The following is a 26,994-nucleotide window of genomic DNA, read 5'->3' on the forward strand; positions in this document are numbered from 1 at the left end:
AACGAAAAATAAATAAATTGGGAAAAATCCTGTAAGATCATTTTTGTTTGATGAAAGAAACTCTATACAAAAGAGTTCAACGGGGTGCTTCATAAAATAAGTTCTGATGAATTGATATTACATGAATCATTACATTTAAGGCATCTATATATTTAATGTTGGCATAAAATATACATTATATATATTTCTTTATTTTATAGTTTGCCAATAATAACTCTAGGTACATTTATTGTTGAAATGTTTAACCTACCCACAGTATTATTCAGTTTCACATGTAAATGACTAGCAGGGATGGGCAGGCTACCCAGTATCACAGGTATTTCACCTAGTACAGGGGCCCTTATCACTTGTAACATTTGATACACGTCAAATGTTTTGATCAATTGTTTGTATGTAAGACGCCCCCTTTCCCTTTGTACCTTAAACAGGTAGTCGGTTATCAGTGGATTACGCAGGCTTGAGGACAGAGTGTTATAGCGCTCCATGGAAGAGGCCTATGACCAGCAAAGGAAGAATACGGTCTGATGATGACGTTGTATAAAAAAGATAAGAGTGTATATTATTTTGAAGGTTTACTTTATAAGTGTACTGGGGCTAAAACAATGTACCTAAAACAACATCAATTCTATAGAAACTCTCATATATAAACATTAAAAAATATCACAAGGAGATAAATCTGCAACCTCTGCAAGTAATCTAAACAAAAAATCAAACAATTGAGAGATGAGCAAGTTCGTTCACTTCAGAAGAAAGCAAATTGCATTTGAAATGAATTCATGAACAATCATTTCCGCTAACATTATTAACACCACTTCTTTTACTTGAATTAGCATAGAACCTTTTGCGCTGATGTAAAAACCACTACAACTTTCATTATAATAAATGATTTATACTTTATGGTATTTGTAGATGATCAAGTTTAGAGAAAAAATCACTGTATAAACTTTTAGTTTCAGATTTTGTTCTTTCGTTTAATTCTAATATTTTAAAATCACACAGATATTAAGTAACCCAAGTAACATTTCATTCGAGCTTAGGTTGTAAGAAATGCCTTTAGGTTTTATAAGGGTTGTGAAAAGGTTAATGCTTTGCTATCTGGTCATATTGAGTACTTGAGAATGATTAATAAGTCCTAAAACCAATTGTTTATTAATACAACCTTGGAGCTGCTAATAAGAGTTTAAATTAACGTTATTTTAACTTGTATTTCAAGAGCATATAGTTCTAGGATCTTATAGTTGTCGTAGACTCCTGATAAGGTTCTAGAAAAGCTAGCATTTATGCTAAAGTGAGAGCTTAAGGTGAAATTTTTAACCTCAATACAACCATAAAGTTATGGAATGTTGAAATCACTTATAAGTAATTTTTAAAACCTATCTTAAACCTTTAGGCTGATGAGAGTTGTCTAGGCAAACAAATTAGGACTACTTGGTGAAAACCAAAAGCATTAAGCACTGGTTATGAGCTAAACGCATGATTTAAGTCTTTCAAGAATATTTTAAAGCTTTAGAGGCATCCTCAAAATATGTTTAATGCTTTTTAGTAATTTCCTAACTGCCGCCATATTTTTTCACTGAAATAAAAAAAAACTTACCAAAAAGATACATTTTAATTAAGTAGGGGAAAATTCAGTAGCGTATGCTATACTATTCCAAATATATGTTTTTTTATATAGACAGTACTTTTATTTCTAATATAACTTTACACCAAACATATTTTTTTTTCTATTTTTTTAAATTAAAATATCTTCAAATTTATTATTTACAAAAGGCCCGTCACGTATACAGAACTATTATTCAAAAGTACAACGATAAAGTGCTAGTCGCAAAGTTTTTCATATTTCCTGACTTCAGCCTAACTACTTACTATATTTTGTATTAATACAACACTTACAAGTTAGCCATTTTGAATCTTGGAAAGTGTCAGGTAATGGCGCCATTTATTATAATTATTATAAAATCTTACACAGAAACATTTTAAAACCCGAGAGTCCTGGAAAGGCATTACAAATATCCATCAAATATGTTTCAAGTTATAGAAGAGTTACATCCAGGACTAATTTAGAACTTAAAAGCTGTCTTCCAAGGTTATGTTAACGTTAAATTAAAGTTGTGCAGGTTGTATTTAGGTTCTGTGTAAGTAGTTCAAAAGGTTCTGGGTTTGAGCTATAGGTTTTGCTGTAGCTCTCAGAAAGGTTCTAAAACGTGGGCCCTTTTTGCACTCAGGAGGTTAATATAAGGTTAATATAAGGTTATCGAGACTTCTAAGTCTCACGAGTTGATTTCCATACAAAGGTTCTAGAACCTTTTCAAAACCTTTCTAAAACCAAAAATGTTACTTGGGAATATTCAGCTCTCCATTCTAACCATGTGATATTAATAAAATAGTATTTATATAACAAAAAAAAATCTTGTGAATTTCTCTTATTCGTAGAATAAAACTTGTTCAAGATGGGAATGTATTATATACTTGTGTTAAATAATATTACTTAATAATATACTGTGTATGTATTTGGTTATGTTACATTGCGTGTAACATTTAATAATAATACTTGTCAGTCAGAGGTTAATAATGTAATGTAGCAAATATTTGTACTGTCAATAGATGCCCACATTGAACACTTGCCGTTCAAATCTGGTTCTTACTACGCATGAATTAGGAACTCTAGAAAGTCGCACGTGTCCCCCAGTGTACCGGGTGTAGTGGAGTGGATCCAGCCTGCAGTCGAACCGGTACACTTGGATAACTTCATTATTTTGAAACAATTACTCGTTTTGTTATCATTATTATACACCATTTTTCACTTGCTATTATTTCAGCTAGGCTTTATGCATAAGTTAGTGATTGAATTCAAATAAAATATAAATAATAAATAATTATATAGGTATTACTTAATTAGTGTATAGTGAGCTCAACTCTAATAACTTAAGCAGCGCTTGAGGTTTCTCTGTGGCGAATGAAAGTTCTATAAACAACGAGCTTTCCATGACTACAGTGGGATAACTTATAAATAAGATACAATTTCCTGTAAGTATAGTTTTATTTTATAATTTTCTCTCGTATAGGTACTTTTATTTTTACACTTTCATTGATTTTAATAATAAAATTGCAAAATCCGACCAGTCATGTTGCTATTTTCTACGCAATTAAAGTCAGACACAAGACTTAAAGACTCCATCCTATAACATCTGCCAGTTTTCACTAGGGCCAAAACGGAAAATGATAACAGTTATCTTAGTGGTTGTAATACGAAGACGCAACTAGTGATCATGTACATGGGAACCACCTGTGAGCTAAACAACATACCTATAACCTATATATAGGTACTACCTATATACCTACTACCTATATATTATAGGTACTGTATTCTGAACCAAAAGCCTTAGGCCATCGTCCACAGTAACCTATTTAAGGTCAATACTGTTAATACACTGATAGGAATAAGTGGGAAATATTATGTGGATGCACATTCTCCCTCAAAGCAAAAAAAAAATATGTTTCAAACACATTGTGTAAGGTACCATGTTAGGTTATGGTTATGTGAGGTTCCTATTGCCTATTCGTGCTTATGGTGTGTTTTGTTGTGACTTTAAATTAAACAAATAAACCTCTACAACTACGAACTTTTCCAGTCAGAGAAATAAATATAGTTAAAATCTACTAAGTTTTCTTGTTACTTATAGCTCCACAGTACTTAACAGGGCTATTTTCTTCATCTTTTTATTTATATGGAGTGTGTTATAAATTCAGCTTGTTTTTTGCAACAGACTTACCCTTAACCATCGAGCCTCGAGGAACTGCGAACAACAACAGCTCCAGATCATTACCATCCGTTGCTCGCTCTTACACCGTGTGTGTAGCATGTACCAGAGATCTACAACTCAAAGTCAACCATACCCCGTTCACCACAAACATCAAACCTCTTTGCTGCCTCTTGAAGATGCCATGTAACATTGCAATACGTAAACAACCAAGAGTTTAGATTCTTGATGGTGGAAGATAAGGTTTATTCTTGCAGTTTAGTTCAGCAGGTTGTATCTTTGATAACGGATTCGATCAGCCGTTACCTGGTTCTGGAGTTATGGTTCAATGAAGTTTTTAATTACTATTCTACAATATGGTAATGAGAGATGTTCGTAGATGCGTTTCTTGTAAAATGCTAAAATACGCGGAAGACGTGGATCTGTTTTTGTATTTAGAATAATTTGTTTTACGATTAGTCGGTGAGTATTGGTTTTTGCATCACAAGGTGGAATACTTATTATTAAATTTAATATATTTTTGAGTACAGATTTATTTCATAATTTACTTACAAACTGTGGTTTTAGTAATACTAAATAATGAAATTACAATCGTTCTAATTAGTCCAGATAATAACGAATTAAAATGTTCCGATTCGGTTTATTCAAATTTAATTAAAGATTTAGATTGAAATTCAGATTTTACTACGTTTCGTTAAATTATGAAAATGATCTAGAATAAATTAGTAATGCTGATGACATATTCAAGGCAGGTTTCAACCAGGATATTTTTTGTCCAAATTCGTACGATTTATTGACTGATCAATATTATAACTAATTCAAGGCACTTATTTATTACGCAAAACACAGGTTTTATACCGCAGCTTAGATAACATGACATCCTAAATATTTGGAGGATTCCGATAAACATTTATTGCTCTTTTTATTAGTTAACCTCTTACTTTCCAATTGTAGCTTGTTAGCAACGAAAACATACATACATACATAACACAGTTAATTATTAATACTGTATTAACTAAAACTACTACTTACTATACTACCTATTCTATTCTATACTACCATTTGAACATCTTATTATTATAATGATGAAATAAAAATAAGCGAATTCTATATCATAAGGGAAATTTCATAACCATTCTGAAAAAGAAAAGCTAAAAACATTCCTACAGATACTATTTTTTAAAGCTAAAATATCTCCTGTTTCATGTGAAATATTTGGTTCAAAAATGTCCAATGTGTAACAATCCAAGATTCCAATTGCTCCACAAACGTAGAACAACTTAACACTCACTTACATTGTTTTGTATTTCATGTAACAAAATAAATTACTCTTTAATCATAAGTATTAAAAGTAGATAATCTTTTGATAAACATCATATAATTATTAGAATCCAAGTTGCCGGAGCTTTTACTTAATTATGTCTTGTGTATTAGTTTATGTAATAAGTAGTAAAGTTTGCGGAGTCAAAAAATGTATTTAAGTGGAATTAGACCGGGCTAGGGTAGGACCCTTGGGAAAGACTCTATAACAAGAAGACATGTGCAAAGGTTCTACTCGAGAGAGCCACGCACGGAAACTTCATGCCCTCCCAGAATATAATACACTCACTAGAACTTATTGAGTGTAAAAGAATCTCCTCTGAGAAGAAGTCCTCTGAGAAAAGGAGGACATAATTCAACTGTCCAGAGGCTTTCTAGCTAAAGATTATGAGAGAAGACGGTAATAATAATGATGATGATACTAATTATATAATTTTTTTTGTTCCAGATAGCACACAGTAGCCATGGACCAATCAGAACAGTGCGGGAACGGACTCGTCGATATGTCGTGTTTGTGATACAGTGATGAAACAGTTGGTGACCAAAATGTGGACAAAATACACTTTTGTACTCGTGTGCTCGGCACTGTACCTGCACACGGCGACTTGTAAGTACTTATAATAATATAATTATTTCTGGATCTTGGGTCATGTGTTTATCTGATGATTGTGGTCTCCACTCGAATACGAATTGAAGCTTTCTCAGAATGGCTCTATACAGTAAAGTTTTATCGTCCACTACTCCTACTTACTGTAAGAGTTAAGTGGAGAGTACACTGCAATGCATTCTCGTGATAGGTACTTAAAGTATAAAATTAAATAATAATTATGTCATCGGCTCAGGTCTTAAGTAAAACTATAGTAAAGTAGTTCTTCTTTCTTCTTGGCGTCCTATGACCCCCCCGTGGGGCAAAGGGCAAACACAACGGTTCTCCATCTCTGTCTGTCGACGGCAGCGAGCTTCACCTCGGACCACGTCATCTCCGCGTCCTGCATCTCCGCATCGATTGAACGGCGCCATGTTTGTTTAGGGAGGCCTCGCTTACGCTTGCCCTGCGGATTCCAGTCAAGAGCCTGTCTTGGAATGTGGTTTTGGTCTCTACGCAGGGTATGGCCGATCCAACTCCATTTGCGCCGTTTTATTTGCAAACCAACAGGATCTTCGTGGCATCTCTTCCAGAGGTCTACATTCGATATCGTGTTGGGCCAGAAGATCTTCAGGATCTGTCGGAGGCAGCGGTTGATGAATACTTGAAGCTTCTGTGTTAGGGTCTTCGTAGTCTTCCAGGTTTCGCATCCGTATAGCAGTACAGATTTCACGTTGGTGTTGAATATTTTGAGTTTCACTCTACGAGAGAGGTGTTTTGACTGCCATACGGAGCGCAGACACGCAAATGCGCCTTTAGCCTTGTCGATACGGGAGCTGACATCTAAATCAGTGCCACCATCGCCTGCCACAACGCTACCTAGGTAAGTGAACCGTGATACCATCTCCACTTCTTCGGTTCCTACGAGAATCGCGTTATCTACGTGGTCGCCGGTTCTTAGGTATTTGGTCTTTCCGACATTAATTTTTAGTAAAGTAAAGTAGTATCAAAGTAAAAAGTTTTTCTTGAAAATCCGGATATAAGTTTATTGATTTAAAAAAGCAATATTTCGTACGGTGCGGGTGCGGTACTTTACGCATAGTGAAGTAAAAATAACAAAGCGGATTAACAAAAACAACGCCAGTTCAGTGCGTAATGTAATACATAACTGGTATTTTATGTGTAAATATGTATTTCTAGTTAGATTTTAGTGTAAGTATGCTTTTGCAATCAGGGCACAACTCTTTTTACCAATTTCTTTTAGCAGGTACTTTGTAGTAGTACATAGTTAAGTTTCTATATAAATTCCATAAAAAAAACTAATTAACATGGTGCTAACACGGTGACTTGAATTTAATATTTTTAATGAATAGTTTGCTAACAATTAGAGGTGTAAGATTTGTTAAATGCCCTACAAAGTGATAAAATAGCTAACCTTTCACCAGTTAAATGCTTTTAAAAGTACCTAGACGTTATTTATCACGTTTCTACTTCCTGAATTATTCTTAGTTATTACTGGCATGAATACTTTTAATGTAACGTCTGTTATGATAAATTTATACCTAAAGATTAGACCAAGGCCTTATTAAAATAACCTAAACAGTACATAACTTTATAAAATTAAATAATTGTCATTTGTATAGGTATATAAATCTAACAAGCCTAACTGCACGGTCGAAGTAAGTCAGTTGTCCATCACGCCTCCTCACGTCACGTCTCGTCACGCTAACAGTAATAGCTATAAAAAAAATATTACCATCTGGTAACGGTTGCACTAATAACCACTTAATTGTTACGTGTTAGTATTTGGATCATTTTGGTTACGTTTATTTTACAAACCGCTAGTTGACTGTCGTTTTGACGATTAATGAATCTATGTCAAAGATGTCAGAGGTCAGATTTTCGTCTTCTCATTTCACTTTCGCTGGCGCTTAGTTGAAATATGAAGATAAATTGTTCTGATTTTCTTAAGCGGCTTTTTTGTTTTGTTTCGAAATTGTACATTATGTTTTGTTGAGTTCTTTAATCTTATACATAGGTATATTATTTGTCTCATCTGACCTGACATGGCTGGTATCACAGATCACTCCGTTTAAGACAAATTGTTGATACAAATTAAACTTCCACTTTCTAGGTAATGTATCCTTTGTGTACTTTATAAATAACATTACCTCCTTGATTTTGTAAGAAATTATACCATGATCCTACAAAAGAACAGATGTACAAAATACCAGAAATTCTTTAATGTTACTCACAGAATCCACAAAATTGCTCAGACTTGGATCAAAATACTCATTAGTTTCATTGAGTGGGACCTCCCGCGGCTAAATGATTATTACCTTATGTAACTAATGTAATATACACCATTTATTCCAAAACTATCACATTGGAAATAACAATAAACAACATTAAGAGATGCTCACTGAATCTCTAGCGCAATGATGAATTTACATGAGAATTCACTTAAACTATTAAGAATCTCAACTCATTTACATACAAAACACTATTATAATCTCCTAAGTGACTGATAATTCTTGAGCTTAGAGACTGACTACTTTTGTTATAATTGGTTGTATTGTAAGCAAACATAACTCACATACAAGACGGAGTCTTACAAAACACTTTCACACAACTTTCAAATTAGCATTTTTCTTATTCATTTATCTTGTTTTAAGATAATCTTATTTTTAGATTCTGTCAAGAAATCTTTACTTCCTGCCACTGCCGGAATAATTTTATTAGAAAATTTGATTTCCAATCTAGATTAGGCACATATTTATAACGTGAACGTGTAGATGTGTATATTACTTAATTGGTATCCTAAGACAAATCGGTATGTAATTGAATGGAAAATGCAGTACTGGCAAATGAAGTAGGTACTTACTCTTATTTTTATGTGTACTACTACCTATGTATACTATAATTGTATGTCAGTCTCTAAGTATGTAGCTACAATATTAATTTAATTTTCAAACTTGAGAGACCCGCCAAGAGGTCAATAAACTTACAGTAATATAAAATTATAATTAGTAAATTAACAGTAAGAACCCGTTGAAAATAATGTAAATAAAAGTATGTAGGTAGGTAGGCTATATTCACTACAAATCCTTGAATGAAATGTGAAGCGCTTTATTTCATATCCAAATTCACCGATCCAGGGGGATCACTCTATATGGCAAAAAACGAATTACCGAAGCGCTGCTACGCGAGCCACGACTCTATATCGATGTATTAAACGTGCAGATTGCATGACATCTCTATTCTATTCTATTCTATTCTCTGTGGGGGTGTAAGTACCTGCACCTGGCTCTCTCGAGTGGAACCTTTGTGCATATCCCCAAGGTCTAAACTGCCTTCCTAAGCTTGGACCATTTCCCACCACGCTGGTCCACTGCGGGTTGGTGGGTTTACATATCTAGGTGTGCTAAGTCTAGATATGCAGGTTTCCTCACGATGTTTTCCTTCACCGTAAGAGCGTTGGTATACATTGTACTTAAGTTAAAAGAACTCATTGGTACATGTCAGCGCCGGGATCGAACCCGCATCTCTTGCGTGAGAAGCGGGCGCTTACACGACTGAGCTACCACCGCTCTCATGACATCTCTCATTCGGTCGTTTTTCGACAGTATAGAGTAAGGGTGCTTACATAGAGAATCGGGTTCCCTGTGCCTACCTGTACCGGTAACCTCGTGACATTTAAAAATCCGGGAAATGCTCCGTGAGTGAGCGCTTTCGCATAATCAGGTTACCGGTACAGGTAGGTACAGGGAACCTGCCTCTCTATGTAAGCACCCTAACCCTCCAGCTCTGCCACAGCTCTAATGCCAGTGCGACACAGTTCTCCAATATTCAGACCGCGACATGCACCTCGATAAACATCTCCATAATGACTCCGACATGTTTGTTTATCTGATCCCTGCTTGTTGCTTGCAACTGACGAACACAAAGAAAACTATGCACTGTACAAAGTGATAATACCTGTACACTTATATTTCATATTTGTGCAATAAAGTATCAAATTATAATAATAATATAGTTAGGTTAGATTTGCAATAAGAGTTAAACTACATCTAGTGTAATGAAAGAGTAGTCGTAGCATAGTCGAAGAGTCTATCAGTATTTGGAAAAAGGGTGTAGTCCTGTCCTCACCCCCTTTCAGAATAAAAGGGTATACCTAAGTAAGGCGAAAGGGGTTGACTCAGGAAGACATCCTAAACAACTTTTCTACGTATAAGTTTCTCCATGGAATAATTGAAATCTTTTTTCACGTGACTTTTTACCATTACTAAATATGAGGAATTTGTTTTTTTTTGTTCGGAATAAAGACTATAAAGAGCTGAGTCACCCCATTTCGGCTTACTATAGCACTTTTGCAACACCTGTTGACGTAGCAGAAAATTTAGTCTTTGTTATTTGTTTGTTTGCATTGCATTAATAGGCCCGCCCCCTATTACATTGGGACTAACATACCACTCTGCCGAAAAGTGGGTGCAGCAATGCACCTCTGCCTACCCCGCAAGGGAGTACATTAGTACAAGGCGTGAGTGTGTGTGTGTGTGTGTGTGTTGCATTGCACCTCATTTGATTTCATTTACTGAGATTATTGATAGATAGAATAAGAAAAGAAGTCAGATTACTTATTTTTATATATATATATATATATAAATGGCGGTCTTATTGCTTAAAGAGATTTTCAAGACAACCTTTGGGTCGAAAATTATTATGTTTATCAGTAGTAAGTCTCGAGAAAGCATGTATACCATGTTGATTAACACTTTTTCACCGGATACAAAGACCAGTGCCTTATGATTATGAAACAAATAAATCTCCGCTGGCATTTAGCTTAAAACTATTAACACCCATGTTTTAATTACAACTTTCACCTTAAACTATCTTCAAACCAAACATGTTATCACAATTGTTGGACTCTCACTTTTGAAAAGAAACATGAAAGAATACTTGTAAGTTCCACGACTCATATGTTACCGAAAGCAGTGGTCGTGACACACGAGTTCACGATTTTTTATAATTTAGAAAGCAACGAGCCAATTCATTAAACCCTTTATTTCTCTAATGTTTTATTTTCTTTCTGAATCGTCAATTATACCACCATATTTAATATAACTAACTGTTGAAGGTTAAGACTCATACGTTTTATTGATTTCCATATATTTTAGGTAACTATTGAAACAGAACATTTTTTACTATAATAAACTTGTTATAAATTAAGAAGCTACTTAGGTTATTTATTTCCCTTCGAAAGGAAATGAATTCATAAGTACAAACAACAAAGGCATAATAAATCGATGCAAAGAAATCGGAATACTCAGAACTGGATCGGAACTTGCACATTTCTTCAAGTATTGTTCACAGCGAAGTAAGGCACATCCCACGACCAACTTTTTAACTAACTATTCGCCGATTATGATGCTGGAGCGCTAAACTTTATTGCCAAGCTGGTAAGACGTATAGCTGAATGATAGAATGTAATGACTAAGGTTGTTGCAGATAGCCCACTTTTGCTTGACTTATGCCATAATGGCGATGACACAGTGTCGTCTTTTCTTTGGCTAATTAATTTGCCTCGGCTTAGAGAAATCCATGGGAGATTTTGTTCAATGCCACCTGCGCCGACGCCGAATGTTCTTATCTGGAGCATATTATTATTCAAAACTTCCCACACCAGCGCCAGTGACAAAGTAATTACATTTTAAAGATTGTATATTCAAAGTTCAATTTTGAAAACGAAAGTTTTTGCACCATTATGTTTTATTTCAGTATTTATTTTGTGGATACAATAAAGACTTACAATGATGTTTATATCTATAACTAAGTAAAAGTTGCAGATATAAAATATTCTACTTTGTAGTCTTGGAAACATAAAACTATACTTAGATAAAGATATTATAGACTTACAATTACGATTAACATGACTCATACTCTTATCTCTTGATGCTCTTATATCGTACCTACAAAACGTCTTACTCGAACACACTCTTACCCTATTGTCTTCTAAAACCGTTATAAAACTAAAAGATAACTATCTACATTATAAAACTATCTGGGTCGACAGTATGAGTTTTGATGTATATGAAATTGCTACTGTTTTGTTTCAATTTAATAAATCTCATGGTGTCTACTTTGAGTAATTGAGAATAAAGTTGAGAATATAATGTGTTTCTTTTATTCGTGAATGAAAAGGGCTGGTGAGAAGATTGCAGAACCTTTTTGTACTTTGACGTCTGAAACATGTTAATTAATTGCACCATGAATGACTTTTTTACTTTGCAAGTATTCTTATATCTTTAACCTTGTATCGACAGCATAATGGTACTTAAGTATTATATTTTCATAGTGAATTTTCTATTTTGGTTTTGCTTCAATCAAATTACGCCGTCACACACTGTAACTACATTTGTACCACAAACTAACTATGTTACTACGTACTTACAGTCATTTATGATTATTGCTATCTAATAAACTACGTAACAAACTAGATTTACCAACCATTACTTTATGTAACTAGTGTAGAATCGATAAAATTATAATGAAAAAACTCAAATTATATAGACTCGGTTACTAGTTCAAGTGACTTGCATTTATGATTTTCATAAATATCCGGCCGTAAAGTATTAATTCGCCGTCCTAGAATCCTTAATCAAACTAGTTGACGTGAATTTTAATAGGGATTAGCAAAGCAACATTCTCTTTAACAGATTTACTTCGATAGTTAGCAATAAGTACTAATAAGTACGTACGTACAGGGGTATTAAGTTGGTCAATACAGCACGCATTAAAACGTTAACATTATCTTTGGTCACCTAAACCGACACTCTGGCACCTCTTGCTTTATCCACTGGCTGTGATTTCTCCTCGTAATTATCCCTCCTTTCTGGGAAAAGCCGCAGGGTTTCTGTTAGTTCCTCAGAGAGTGCTAAAATGGTGGACCACACACGACATCCCATGCACGGATTCAATCCCTGAATTTCTGTGTACACTATAAAAAGTGACCTTCTCAACTCTATATACATACGCAATGTGTTGTTTTTCGAACCCGACAAACTTTAAGGGTAGACTCTACGAGTAATTTCATCGAGAAAAAACCCCCATACGTTGGGTCAAATCTCAATATTCTAGAAATGGCGGCCATTTTAAAGTTATAGATAATTAGTTTTTTCTTCTTCTTCATGAAAATAGCCCCCTATTTTCAAAGTAATTCAAGTAAAATGTAAATTTTTAGCAAATTTGGATATTTTTATTAGATAGATATGACTTTATGCGGATAAAACCGTTTTATTTCATGTCCGTAAGGCGTTTAAATCTCGAGATATGATTTTTCTGAAGAAGAAGAAAAAACTAATTATCTATAACTTTAAAATGGCCGCCATTTCTAGAATATTGAGATTTGACCCCACATATGGAGGTTTTTTCTCGATAAAATTACTTGTAGAATCTACCCTTAAAGTTTGTCGGGTTCGAAAAACAACACATTGTATAGACTATAATAGAGCCTGAAAAATATTTAATTTGGGTGACATGGAAGGTACACCGACTCGTCGGTCACATTAACGACAGTATGGTCTGGTGGGATTTTCAAATCCACTCGTACAAATTGTGAGTTGCTAGAGTGGAGCTCCACAAGTCCACATACATACAGCATCTCACATCATGCCCTGCTTGCCGATGCACCTCCATCTGAGCTACCCTACGAGTATAGCTATACGACTTAATGTCTCACACCCTGTCAATCTTCGTGGTAATATTATACTTCCACGATATCGAGCTAAAGCTTCCGATTGCGAGACAAAACGATCCAAGCGGGGAAGTGGCACTCGCGACCGATGAGAGGGTCAATGACACGGTGCAAGAAGTAGGGAAGCGCGCGGCGAACATGATGCCAGCAATAACATGCCGATTCCTGCATGTGGGAGTTATACACCAGACGCACCTCGCACTATCGACACTTCCGATTCTAAACCTTGACTACTTACACAGGAAGCATATTTTGTAACACCATAAGATGAAGAAGATGCCGTGGGCGATAGACCAAAACAATCTTTGTGTGTTATCTTGAAGATCTAATTTGCCATGTAAGGTCGATGTGTGAGTTACGTTTGCAGCAGAATGAGTGCGTAAAAAATGAAATGGATGAGTGAACGCAAGACACAATGCGCCGCGGAGGTAAACGATTAGTGCAAGAAAATTTCTGCGGAAACCTATGTTCTGTTCCGTAGGTGCAACTACAGTTTTTAAGGTGTCATCAGTCATTGTTTCTTTATCGCTTTATTTTCCTTAAATCCCAAAAATTGCTGCTCTTATACTGAATAATTTGTAAAATACTATAAATCTATACCTAAGTAGTAAATACCTTATAAAAAAAGCAGCAACAAAACAACATAAGGCGTTACGTCTTAAACCTGTTAGGATCTTCTACTTTCACTGTTCACCAGATGTATTCAAATTCACTCAATTATCAGTTGTTGCCTCATATTTAGCATATAAACTAATGCCCTTAACTTTTACTCTGTCAAGGTAAAGGCTACTTAGATAATCAGAACTTACGTTAATATTATCTTACGGCATCAGTTAAGTATTATAAGTCTAATAAGACAAGTTTAAGTTGTTTGTATGAATAATAATACGTTTCCAATAGCTAATGAGCGTCATAAATTAATTTAGAAGCATCTCGTCCGAACGTGTTGGAAAGCAGTCTTCTTCATCTTGCCCTGTAACCGCTTCAATGGCTTTCGTTTTTAATAGTTTTTACTACTTCTAGTCTTTAATCATTATCAAGATAGTGTTTGCAATTCAATTAGCATTAACGTATAAACTGATTCTGCGATATAAAGATGTGCTTAAGCGCCACATGAAGCGCTGTCACCTAGACTCGTCTCGGTGGGAGTCGATGGCTGCAGATCGGCCCGCGTGGAGGCATACAGTGCGCACTAAGGTATTTGAGTTCGAGAGGAGGCGACGGGAGGAGCTCGACGCTAAGCGAGACGAGCTCAAGGCCCGACCAGCTGCGGCCATTAATTATAATTACGTCGGAGGGGTGCTGACGTGCAGAGTATGTGGTCGTACATGCACTGCAAAAATTGGCTACGTCAGTCACATGAGAGCCCATGAACGAAGCTCTCGCTAGTCAGGACCTACAGTCGCTGTGACCGAAAACGGTCTGGATATATATATATATATATATATAAACTGATTAAAGAGAGGCAATTAGTTCCTCGTTATTTTCTTTAGGATTAAAAGACGTTAGTATTTTTCACGTTTCGTTGCTTTAGCAGAGATTTTGATCTAAATAACCATTTTCGTAGCGATGAGCTTAATTTACTTGTTAAAAGAGTTTATTCGTTATTATCTGATCTATTACTTTTTTTTATTTATTTATTTATTTATCTTTACATACACCACCATTACAGTTGAGGCACCAATGCGACAGTGTAGTAGCTATTTAAATACAAGTAACAATCCAATATAAAGATACTTACTAAAATTATATCTACAGATACAACTTAAACAACTTATTTACTATTTACAAAGGACTATAACTAATTAGATACAAGGCCACCCTTGAAAATTCATTCAGTGAACATGCGAACACATCAATCGTGTCATTAATTTTGTTTAATGTATATAATGCGCGTGTAATAGGTGAATCCTTTATTAGGTTACTGTTCCCGCTTGGAATTGCGAATGTACGGTTGCTGCGACTTCTCAAGTAATTATTGGGAACTCTCAGTCCCACCTGCTCCAATATTACCGAATTCGATTCCTTTCCTCTTAATACCTTAAATAAGTAGCAGACAATGGTGAAATCTCTCCTTACCTCCAATTTATTATAACCTGTCATACCTAGTATGAACAAAGTTGGATATAGGAGAGGATAGCCAGGATAAACCCCGTAAAGTTTCATATAAAGAAATCGAATGAATTTGTTTTGGAGTTTCTCTATCATATCCTTATATTTAGCTTCACTGGGGCTCCATACCACTGCATTAAATTCAAGTTTACTTCGCACGAGTGAGTTGTACAATGTTTTTATCGCAGTGATATTAGTAAATCTCCTTGTTGTTCTCATTATAAAACCCAGAGTTTTAAAGGCCTGTGTGCAAACATCTAATATGTGATCCTTGAAAGTAAGGTCGTCTGACATTTTCACACCTAGATCCCTGATCGATGTCACCCGAGACAGCGGACTACCTCCCAGTGTATACTGGTTTAGAACCATATTTTTACTTCTGGAAAAGGATATTATATTACATTTTTGTACATTAAAAGATAGTTTATTGTCCAGACTCCATTTTTCAACAGCACTGATGTCTTGCTGCAGATGATTACCATCCTGCTCATCCGAGATTGGAGCAAATAATTTTAAATCATCTGCAAAAAGGAGACACTTAGAAAACTTTACCACTTTTGGTAGGTCATTAATCATGATAAGGAAGTGCAATGGTCCTAAATTACTACCCTGACTTACCCCCGAGAGGGTAGAATAAGGGTCAGATACGTAGTTTCCGTACTGGACAAACTGTTTCCTATCCTTCAGATAATCAGCAAAGAAATGCAAAGTCTTTGGAGTACATCCAACTGCCGCTAATTTACTTAGTAGGACATCGTTATCAAGATCAAATGCCTTCCGGAAATCAAAATAGGCCGTATCAACTTGTATCCTGTTATCAACGAAAGGTTTAATACCAGATGTAAAGTTTAAGAGGTTGGAAGTGGTGCTACGTCCAGCCCTAAATCCATGCTGTTCGTCACAGAGCTGAGCTTGTGCTTCATTATAAAACTCTTTAAATAGTGCAGACTCAAAGACCTTAGAAAAAGTTGATAGTGTTGCGACCGGCCTAAAATCACTCACGGACTTAGCTCCACTACTTTTCGGTACAGGAGTAACACGCGTAACTTTCCATCTATTGGGAAAAATCGAGTTTTCTAGGCACAAGTTATAGACGTGTAGTAAAGGTCCCTCGAACACTCGGCTACAGTCCTTCAACAGAAAAGGCGGTATTCCATCCGGGCCAACGGAGCGCTTGGGAGGCAGGGCCCGCAGCGCCGCGCGCACTTGCCCCCGCCCGAGCGCCGAGAGGTGTACGCGGGCCGCGCTCTCCGCGCCCCCCGGCTCCGGCGCCAGCCCAGCCATGGCCGCCTGTACGTTAAGGCGAGGTGGTTGTGTATTATATACTGAGTGAAAGTAATTGGAATTTCCCCCAGCAGTGAAAAAAAAAAAAGAGAAAAAGAACAATATATATATAAAAGAAAGAATATATAAACTAAAGACAAAATAAATATATATAAAAGATAATATAAAAAAAAAAAAAAAAAAAAAAAAAAAAAAAAAAAAGTAATTGGAAAACTCGTGGGCACAATCCTCGTCGCTCATTTCTACTCCCTGGCCATTTAATATTTTCCGTGATCGAATATTTTTCCTCATTGAATTTACAAATTTCCAAATCATTTCGGGTCATTGACAAGTTCGTTTTGCATTCTTTCCTGATAACTATCGGTGTCATTTTTAATAAGTTTTTTTACTAAGGAGCGACTCTGTGCATAGAGGTCGTAATCGGCCTTAGAATTACTAATTTTATATAGTTTATGTCTATTTGCTTTTAACTTAATTTCCTTAATTAGTGCTGATGAATACCATACCGGATAATTATAAAGACTAGTCTTTACTTTATCAGACTTAATTGGCACATACTTATCTAGTTCAGTGTACAATTTGTTGTACAAAATATCTACCGCCTCATTTACGTTTCTCGATAGATATAAATCGGTCCAGTCAATACCTAAAATCGCAGAGTATAACAACGGAAACTTTTAGCACTTCTTACTGATATTATTGCTGAAAGGTTAACTGGTAGAGAATGCTACTAGCATTAAGTTCGCCTTTGTACAATGTTTTTATGTGCAATAAAGAATTTATAATAATAATTATTTATGTATTTATAACAATGAACATGGGTAGTAAATTTGAGTAAAAGTAGGCCGTATCTACCGACATCATTGACTACGGTCGGAACGTATTGATCTAATTATCAGTTATTTTAGAGTTAAAAACCGGCCAAGTGCGAGTCGGGCTCGCGCACAAAGGGTTCCGTAGCAGCAAAATTACAGTTAAATCAACCTATCTCAAAAACTATAAGAGATACTTTGATCAAACCAAAAATCGTTGAAAGAGTTAATTAGCATGCATCACCTCTATTTTTTTTAGAATTTTATACCCCGTAGTTATAAAAATAGAGGGGGGGGGACATACTTTTTACGACTTTGAGAGCTGATATCTCAAAAACCGTTCACTTTAAGAAAAATGTTTTTGATAAAACTTTATATCATTTTAAAAGACCTTTCCATTGATACCCCACACGGGTATGTACATCGAAAAAAAAAATTTCATCCCTCAGTTACATGTATGGGGGGCCCCACCCCCAATTCTTTTTTTTACTATTTAGTGTCATATTTTTGTAGCGGTTCATACAACACATATTCCCATCAAATTTCATCACTGTAGTACTTATAGTTTCCGAGTAAATCGGCTGTGACAGACGGACAGACGGACAGACGGACAGACGGACATGACGAAACTATAAGGGTTCCGTTTTTGCCATTTTGGCTACGGAACCCTAAAAAACTGGTTGAAAGGTTACATAAGAATAATTCAGAAAATTACTATGACTTAATACTTAGTAAGAGAATGTAATTGCAAATAATTGATACACATAGCCACTGAGGAAGTGTACTCTAAAGAGTATAGTTTTATATGAAGGTAAATCTTAACTGTGAACTTCGTACACCGGGTTAATACGCTGGGCTAAATAATTGTCCAGTACTTACCATTTTATTTAGAACAAACAGTATTCGATAATAATTGAATAGAATAACCTACAATTTCTATTTATTAATATTCTTATATGGTCAGGCCTGTTATCATTACAATCATACTACCATACTTGATGGCTGATTCATTATTATTATCCACTAACCAATAACAGATTGTCAACATCTACACCTCTTTGTTAGACACTGCTGTGGCAACTTTCATTTTTAAACCCGCATGCATAGTAATGATATTAAATGACTGTTATATCAGATCGGCGGTCGTTATGCAAAGCTTCCGACTCATTAAATGATTCGTCATGAACAGTATCTTCTCTTTCATCAGGAATGCGGTTTTGGAACCACAACTTGCTGTGCTGTCGCGCTCTGTACGTTATATGGTGTACTTTGTGATGCCCTCAGTTACATTTTAATGTAGCGTGTCTCTTAAAAAACTTTTTTAATTCATTCCTAGTTTTATAATGGGGGTTATCTTTACACAATATACATATAAATATTATAAGATGTCATTTTTTGTTTTTAAAACTATGAATATTTAATTAAATACATGTTAATTAACCACGGTTACCTGTGTATAATAAATCTTAAAAACAAGATTCCTAAATGTCATCTGTTTTGATTTGTTAGCTCGCATTGTGTAACTTAAAGTAGATCACCAATCAAAACTTAAATGTTAACAGTTTTAAATGCCACAAAAATCTTAGCTGTCTGGATACTACTCTATATGATTAAATAAGAATAAGAATAAGAATAAATTTATTCAGATAACTATAGGTAATACATATTTTAAAAATAGGACAACTCTTAAATCTAAAGGTAGGTGAAATACTGCTCTGAACTAGGAAATAACAGAGTTTTTCCTGTGTTTCAGATTAAAAAGTTACATACAGAAACTTAAGCATCTAATTAAATAATCTTAGTAACTAAACATCTTTATGAATAAGTTTAAACAAGGCAAAATTATGTAAAAGGAATGTGCAAAGTAGAAGTAAAATTGTTTGCTGAATAATTGTGTATATGTATCGTGGTGACCGCATCATCATTTATTAGTAAACTGGGTCAAGATCGATAGGTATTAAGTACATACTAAAAATCTTTCTCAAGTCTGTTTAGATTTAGTTTGATACATTGTTTAAATTCAATATATCCAGAGTTGATTCTGTAAAAAAACTAAAAAAATATTAGTACGCTTTAAGACCGACCAAACATTTCAGCTTTCCGATATCCATAATCAAAGGCTCTGCCTAGCTTGGGTTCGGATGGCCGGAAGTAGATTAATCTATTAATAATATAAAAAATACATAATTAACGTAAAGTTAATCTCTCTCAAGCTACTGAATATCTACCATGTATAAATTCAAAACATGAGTCGTGCAGATCCTGACTGAAGTGCGTGTTAATCGTGACTCGAAAATCCTAAATTCTCTTCATGTTTTATAACGGATACTGTTGCGCTATTTCCAAAACACGCGAAGATAGCAACTACAGCTAGAACTTAAGTAGGTAGTAGCTGTACCAGTTAGGATGGCTGGTTTCATAAAATACTCAATGTCTGTAAAATAATTTTCCAATAAACTCGTGAATTTCATTTAAAAGTCATTGAATAGCTATAGCAATAAATGCAAGGTTAACTCTTGGATATTTTAACTAACGTGTATTCATTTTACCCAAACGACATAACATGACTTCATAAATTACAATGACAGTATAGTAGATACCAGTTTGTTTTTATAACTTAGTTAAATGAAATTGATAGTTTCCGGTAGCTTCATGATAAGAATAATTTTATTTACACGTGTTTGATGGACCATGACATTCTAAACAAATTGATGTTCCTCTAAATAAATATCCTTAACATTTGCTTTTATTTAAATTACACTTTGAACAGGTTAGGTCATTGACAGAAATTATAATACTAGAACCTAGAATAAATATGAAATCCTACTAATATTATAAAAGTGAGTATGTGTGTATGTATATGTGTTTACATACCTATGTTTGTTACTTCTTCACGTCAAAACGGCTTTAACGAAAACTTTTAACGAAATTTGGTATGGAGTTAGCTGATGATCGCGGTATTCCCACTTTTAAGGCAAAGTGAAGCTCGCGGGAACAGCTATAGGTAACTAACGAAACGGATAAATAAAGGAACTCCACTAAAAAGTATCTTATTATATCTCATACACATAAATTTTTCAACTGCCTCATCTGAGAGGTGGACAATTAAATTCAATGCACTTCTCTAGGGTAAGATACTTGGTTTGATAGAAATCGAAATGATCCGTAGGTCAGTGAGTAACCGGTTGCGATGCGGTCATACGCCATCGAAAGTTGTCAGGCCTTTAACCTTGTAGAAATCTTCGCATTTACATCTGTTTCTAATAATACATAATTACGAAGATGAAAGTGATAGGTTATGGGTTTTATAATCGATATAATTAAGTATGTACCTTTCATACCTGTTTATTCATTATAGAATTTATGTAAAAAAATATTGTTGTATTGATTTGTGAGAGAAACTTGGTATTTTCATTTCTGAGTAAATAAAACATTTATCAATATTTAGGAAGCTGATAATATAATAATAAAAATATGATCTAAAAAGATTATCTTGATCTGGTCTACATCAAATTATACCACCGGCTAGGTCATTTGGTTGCGTCGATCGATTAGACTAGATTAAACTTGCTAAATCACTTAATTGTAATCTGTACACTTATACAATCCTAATGAGCCACGACTAGTTTTTGTATGATGTACAATCTGCCACAGAGATATCTGACCACATTCACGTTATTAAATTAGTTTGAACTTTATTGTGAAATACAGTTAAGCTTCGCGTTGATAGCGCTCGCACCAAAACAGTCCTTAATACTTAACTTTGTCTTAAATAATAACTATAAATAAATCTATCAAGTTTTCGTCGTGAGTTGTGAGCTTTTTGTCACGTGAAGGACCATGAAGTTTCTTCCACTTTTGTAATTACCTATTGTAATTGTAATGTGAAATTATCAAAAACCACACTAGCGCATTTCTTTTGAAACCAGAAGCTTTTGTTACATCATAGAAAAGAACTCGCAAATCGTTCATGAAAGGAAAATCCACTTTGGACTCGTTACACGTCACGTTATGTAAGAATTAGATTCGTAAGTGTGAATTCTTTCGATTTAACACTAATAATGGAGACGAAGAATGCAATTTGGCAGCACTATGTGACATTTTCAACAGTCTGTGACAACCGTAATCATTCGAGCTTAATGTGTTAAAAATGACAGTGAACTAGTACCTAGGTACCTGCAAAATCGATTCATATTGATTATGTAAACATTATCTACAAGTAAAAATAAAGTGTCCTGACCCTGAAGTTACAAGAGTAATCTTTAACTTTATTTTATATCATGATCACTGGTCTTTCTTTATAATTATATACTTTTCTTGGTTTCTGTGAACGCCTATTATACATATATGTATGCCGTTATATAATGTGTATTAAACAAATATTTTTTATATATATAAATGAAATAAGTTCCCAAAATGTAACGTTATCATCTTGAAATTGGAAGTTATTTGCAAGTTAACAGCTTCCAACCGATGCTCTACATTTCACGTAAATTATTGTTGTAAAACAAGCTTTCGTATAAATCCGTGGAAAGTACGAGCTTTGTCTCGACGAGAAAGCTTTAAAAGTCTTTATAGTAACTGTTGCTTGTAGGTCTATTCCAATTCAAACCACTATTTTAATTTAAAATTAACCCATGTGAAAATTATGTGTATTTTTTACATAACAAACACGCATAAAGGTAAATATTTGTGAACATTTGCGATGAACTGATATTTGAAAGCGATTTTACTTGGTATATTTGAATCGTGTATTAGCAATGATCATAGGCTGTCCCGTCAGACCTTTTTTTTATTTCCCTTGCACAAGACCTCTTAAAAGTTGCGTATTGGGTCATATGTCATCACAATATTTTTTTTTTATTAAAAAAAAATCTTCAGGGCTCTACCGATGTTGAAACTTTCAAAATTTTGCATTTTTTTAAATATGTATTCACCATACAATTTTTTTACTTTTGAACTAAAAAATACACAATAATGTGCTATTAGTGTATGTGAATATAAAAACAAATGTCAAGATCATCGATATTTGGATCAATACTTCAATTTCAATCCAATAAAGAGCGAGTTTTTCAATTACTCAAGTTTTACTTCGAAAAATATCTATAATTGAAAAGATACCCTCTAACTTACAAATTTATAGCTATAACATAAAACATGAAGTGTTTTATCGAGTATTCTGGAAAAAAATATACTTTTTAATTATTATTTTTTTCTTTTGTATGAAAGTTACATAAATTCAAAGTGAGGTAGAGTCCCCAAGATAACATGAAATTCTATTTTTTTAGCTATTTTTTAATCAGTATAATATTACGCAAGTTTTGGTGCCTTTTGTGATACTGTAGCTAGAAAACGAAATTTCCCCATACTACGACGGGACACTCATGCTTACGGCTCGATATCTGATAAACTCCATCCAGTCAAAATCTGTTCTGCCTTTTGTGAGCTACGGTACTACAGATTACCAGCAGATACACACACATACACCTCAAACTTACAACAAACCTATTTTACCATCGAGGTTAAGAACATCTTGAGTCAGTTGGTCTGAACCTGAACTGACCCACATCTTGGCTTCGTAATATTTTATTTCACCCGTGATTACAAGCTATCTACGATGCCCTTCAACTTGAGCGGTAAATACCTGAGAGCTGCAAACTGGCATTAACCATCATCAGATGTCGGCAAATTGATACCACCTGGCTGCTACAGAGGTCGCGGTTGGTTGGTAACACTGTAATTTTTTTATATCCATCATCTTTGGGGGCTGCCCATAGACTATCTGTAAGGGTCGTTAGATGTAATAGTTTGCTTTAGAATAATCGGATCGAGGCTGGGCTGGGTATTGATTACATTATGAATCCAGATGGCTAGGTACGTGGTAAATACGTGAATAAAAATCCCTTCTTTTCTGTCTGGGCTTAAAATTACCTTCTTTAGGTATTGTTAAAGTATGAATGCCGTACTGATCGATGGAAACAAAGGATTTCCCATGATAAGTTGGCAAATTCGAAAAAGATTACCTATAATCTCACAATTTATTACTCCATTGAATAAATAGGATCTAATGTATTATGATTATCTGCAGATTCACAATACTTGTGACGGAAAATATCGTGAACAACTTGATGGTAATTTATTTTTGTTACGAAATCGTAATCCAATATTGATGTAATAAATTCGAAATGAAAATGAGTGTGAAATTTAGTATTACAAATTGCTAAATCTAAGCAGAAACTTATAAATCTAGCCATCCTTGAATTCGTTAATAATAGTCGAGCTAGACAAGACTCTTTGAATACAGTAGTAGAAAGTTCGCTGTCACGGTCATTATCTTTCAATCTAATTAAAATATCATTGGACTTTCTTTTGTTAGTCTAGTGAATTTGATGGATTCATCACCATTTCATTGTCATTTTGTTAATGACGTAAGTAGTCAGAAGTGGCTGAAATTCACAGCAGTGTTCGGTAATCGTGAGAAGCTATCACTAATTATTTTCATTTTCAATGTGGAGATGAGCCGATAATTGTTGGCTTTGAGCTTGAATGGATGAATGAAGCTCCATTAGATAGACGTAACCTTTATTCACGCGAGTACGGAACATTGGTTCCACGATCAAGATCAAATGATATGGTGCACGCTCAGATAGAGGTAAACTAACGGTTAGGTATCTATCATTTTTTAACGGTTCAATGAACTATTTTATACTATGTATATTATTCTCATCTTATTTAAAAGCTTAATCCCACAAAATGCAGATTTCATCATAATTACCTTCGTACTTTTTTAAATCAGAGTACCAAAGGTTTTGTGCATTGGTCCTATTTTATTTGTAATTACGTCTCCACCTAAATATGAATGATATGGACTACAGAAACACTCATTTTTATGCATACGTTATTAATATAATAAGAAAACGTAATATGGAAAGCTATTATGCAACCAAACCATATTAAATCCCTGATGATAAGTAACTTTTCAGAGCAAATATAGTAATATTCATGGTCCAACTTAACATCAGCACGGTCAGTGAAGCGATGCGTTGTGAAATCGACAGATGATGGCGGAATGACGGACGATGGGAAAATTCGCCACAGTCATTCCTCGCAACAATTTGTAAAGTACAAAGAACATTCCTTAATTTGGTCTGATGATGATGAATCAATCACAATGGGATTATTGTTTTAGATGTTATGAATTAGTTAATAAAGTAAATTACAGAGTACCAACTTTCGAACAATTCAATAAAATGCAAAATCCGAGAGTGAAGATATTTTTACCAAAAATTTTGCTCTCGAGTTTTACGAAACAGTTAACTTTGGATATTTTGGTAAGATATACCATTATTGGCCCCTATTTTACCATAATGTCTTCAGAATAGGTAAACTGTCCACGGCGTGTGACTTTTGTCAACATTTCACAATATTTCGTTTTATTAAGTTGGCAGCCCGAGATGGGAGCCTGGGCCGTATTGTTTTATTGTGTTGGTATTAATGTCCTGTATGATTAAAAGTTTTTTGCTGATGCATGTGGGAATGCCTGTGTGGTGTATTCGGTTTAGTTAATTGACATGTATTCATGGACCAGTACTTGAGATTGTACGAGTGATCTGGTGAACGCATTATTGCTGCAAGCCTTTGTTTTCTTTGTTACATAAAAACCTGTGTCGGGACGATATATTATGCATAACCTGCATTGTTTGATGTTTTATTTCAGACATTTTAGTTTAGTTCTTAATATGTATTTTTTAACTAGACGATTTTACTAGTGGAGTCCATGAACCGGCCACTGTATAATATGACGCATCCTCCACTCCCGTCCCATAGACGGGTTGGTAGCGCTGGCTGAAGAAAGACCCACAACATACTACTTTGGCGCTCCTGCGAAGAGACCCATAGCCCAAAGAGATAATTGATAACTAATTATGATCAGTCCCAGCCTAACAAAACTACTCATATTAGAGTCTAATCCATATAGAATTGAATTATATGTCTAAAAACACACATCACATTTCCACTCCTATATTTCATCCTCCGGACCGGACTTCTCTTCAACCATCCTAAAGCATCCTCTGTTCTGTTCCAGGCTGCAACTTCTACCCGGTGGGCGAGTACCTGCGCTTCGTGCGGATCCCCGAGGACCTGAAGGTGGGGGAGGAGGTCCTGCGAGTGGAGGTGCACCCGAGGTCAGTACTAGGTTAAGCAGAAGTTTACCTGGATGATATTTTGTTAGATAGGTGGATTAGGAAATATTTCGTTTTCACAGTAATTCACCTTGAAAAATGTAATATCTAAAATATTTAATATCCTATACAAATAAAATAACCTAATCGACGATAAAAATCTACACTAAAAGTCGCATAGCTTTTGAACGGCTGAGCCAATTTTGATATAGCTAAGTACACTCGGGATAACGTTACATACGACTCTAAAACAAAAACAACCACTCCTTTTTCCGTCGAGGCAAAAAAATAAATTATAATAAGACAAGTACTCTGGCCATTAAAAAGGTTCTGCATAATGCAGTGACTTGATGCGCTCTTTGGTAGTACCAACAATACCAACATACACGTTCGTATACAAGTGTGTATTATTATTATTTTCTTATAACATAATGCAGTCTGATGAATCAGATTCTGTTATATTATAAAACTTAAGTAATACTTAATTTAAGAAGAATGAGAAAGAATTAATTTAACGTTAAGTGGTACCGGAGCAGACAAGCTATAATTAACGTATGTTATATTAGCACTTAAGTCATAATTATTACCACACATCGGCCATTGAGGTACACAAAACAATTGCGATCGCAGAATATTCTCAAATACAGGTCATATCACCAAAAGCAGTTAATTTACATCACTTCAAACGAAGTTATCACATACAAATATGTAACGTTTGTGTGTGCATAGAAGATGTTTCACAGATGCGACATTGCATTATGAAACTACGTACGTATTTTGGAGTTGTCGCAAGATTGTTGCAAAATCACTACTAAATTGAGTTAAGAATAAGCTAGACAAAGTATTGAGGTACAGAAAGGATTAAAAACAGTAGGTATTTAAAATGATTTGTTAGAGTATTCTATTCGTTCTAAAGACATACTTACGGTAATTATATTACGACACCGCACCGTAAGCTGGCAAGTTTTATGTTTTTTTAAAAGCTCATCATCGTCAATTTGTAGTCGCATTCATCTTTTAATAGCCTTATTAAATTGCGTAAGCAATTTATTTAGCCCATGAATTTTATGGTTGGCGGTAATATACTGTACCAGAATAAAATCATAATTACATAATTGAAACGGATAGAACAGATAAAACGCGTGAATTTACACATAGGTAGAAAATAAAGGGACAATCAAAT

General features: G+C 34.7%; 1 protein-coding gene across 6 annotated transcripts in view; it reads left to right on the forward strand.

Annotated features, from left to right (window-relative positions):
* The window catches only part of LOC105388727 (cadherin-89D), a 109,133-nt gene that overhangs the window by 857 nt on the left and 81,282 nt on the right, over positions 1-26,994 (forward strand). For all 6 annotated transcript variants that reach the window (XM_048621909.1, XM_038119618.2, XM_048621910.1 and 3 more), the window contains exons 2-3: positions 5,530-5,688; positions 25,715-25,814. In XM_048621909.1, the coding sequence (XP_048477866.1) occupies positions 5,607-5,688; positions 25,715-25,814 (182 nt within the window). In that variant the 5' untranslated portion in view covers positions 5,530-5,606. The remainder of the gene's footprint in view (positions 1-5,529; positions 5,689-25,714; positions 25,815-26,994) is intronic.

Source organism: Plutella xylostella, chromosome 6 (genome assembly GCF_932276165.1).
Source record: "Plutella xylostella chromosome 6, ilPluXylo3.1, whole genome shotgun sequence".
In the NCBI taxonomy this organism is placed as follows: Eukaryota; Metazoa; Arthropoda; class Insecta; order Lepidoptera; family Plutellidae; genus Plutella; species Plutella xylostella.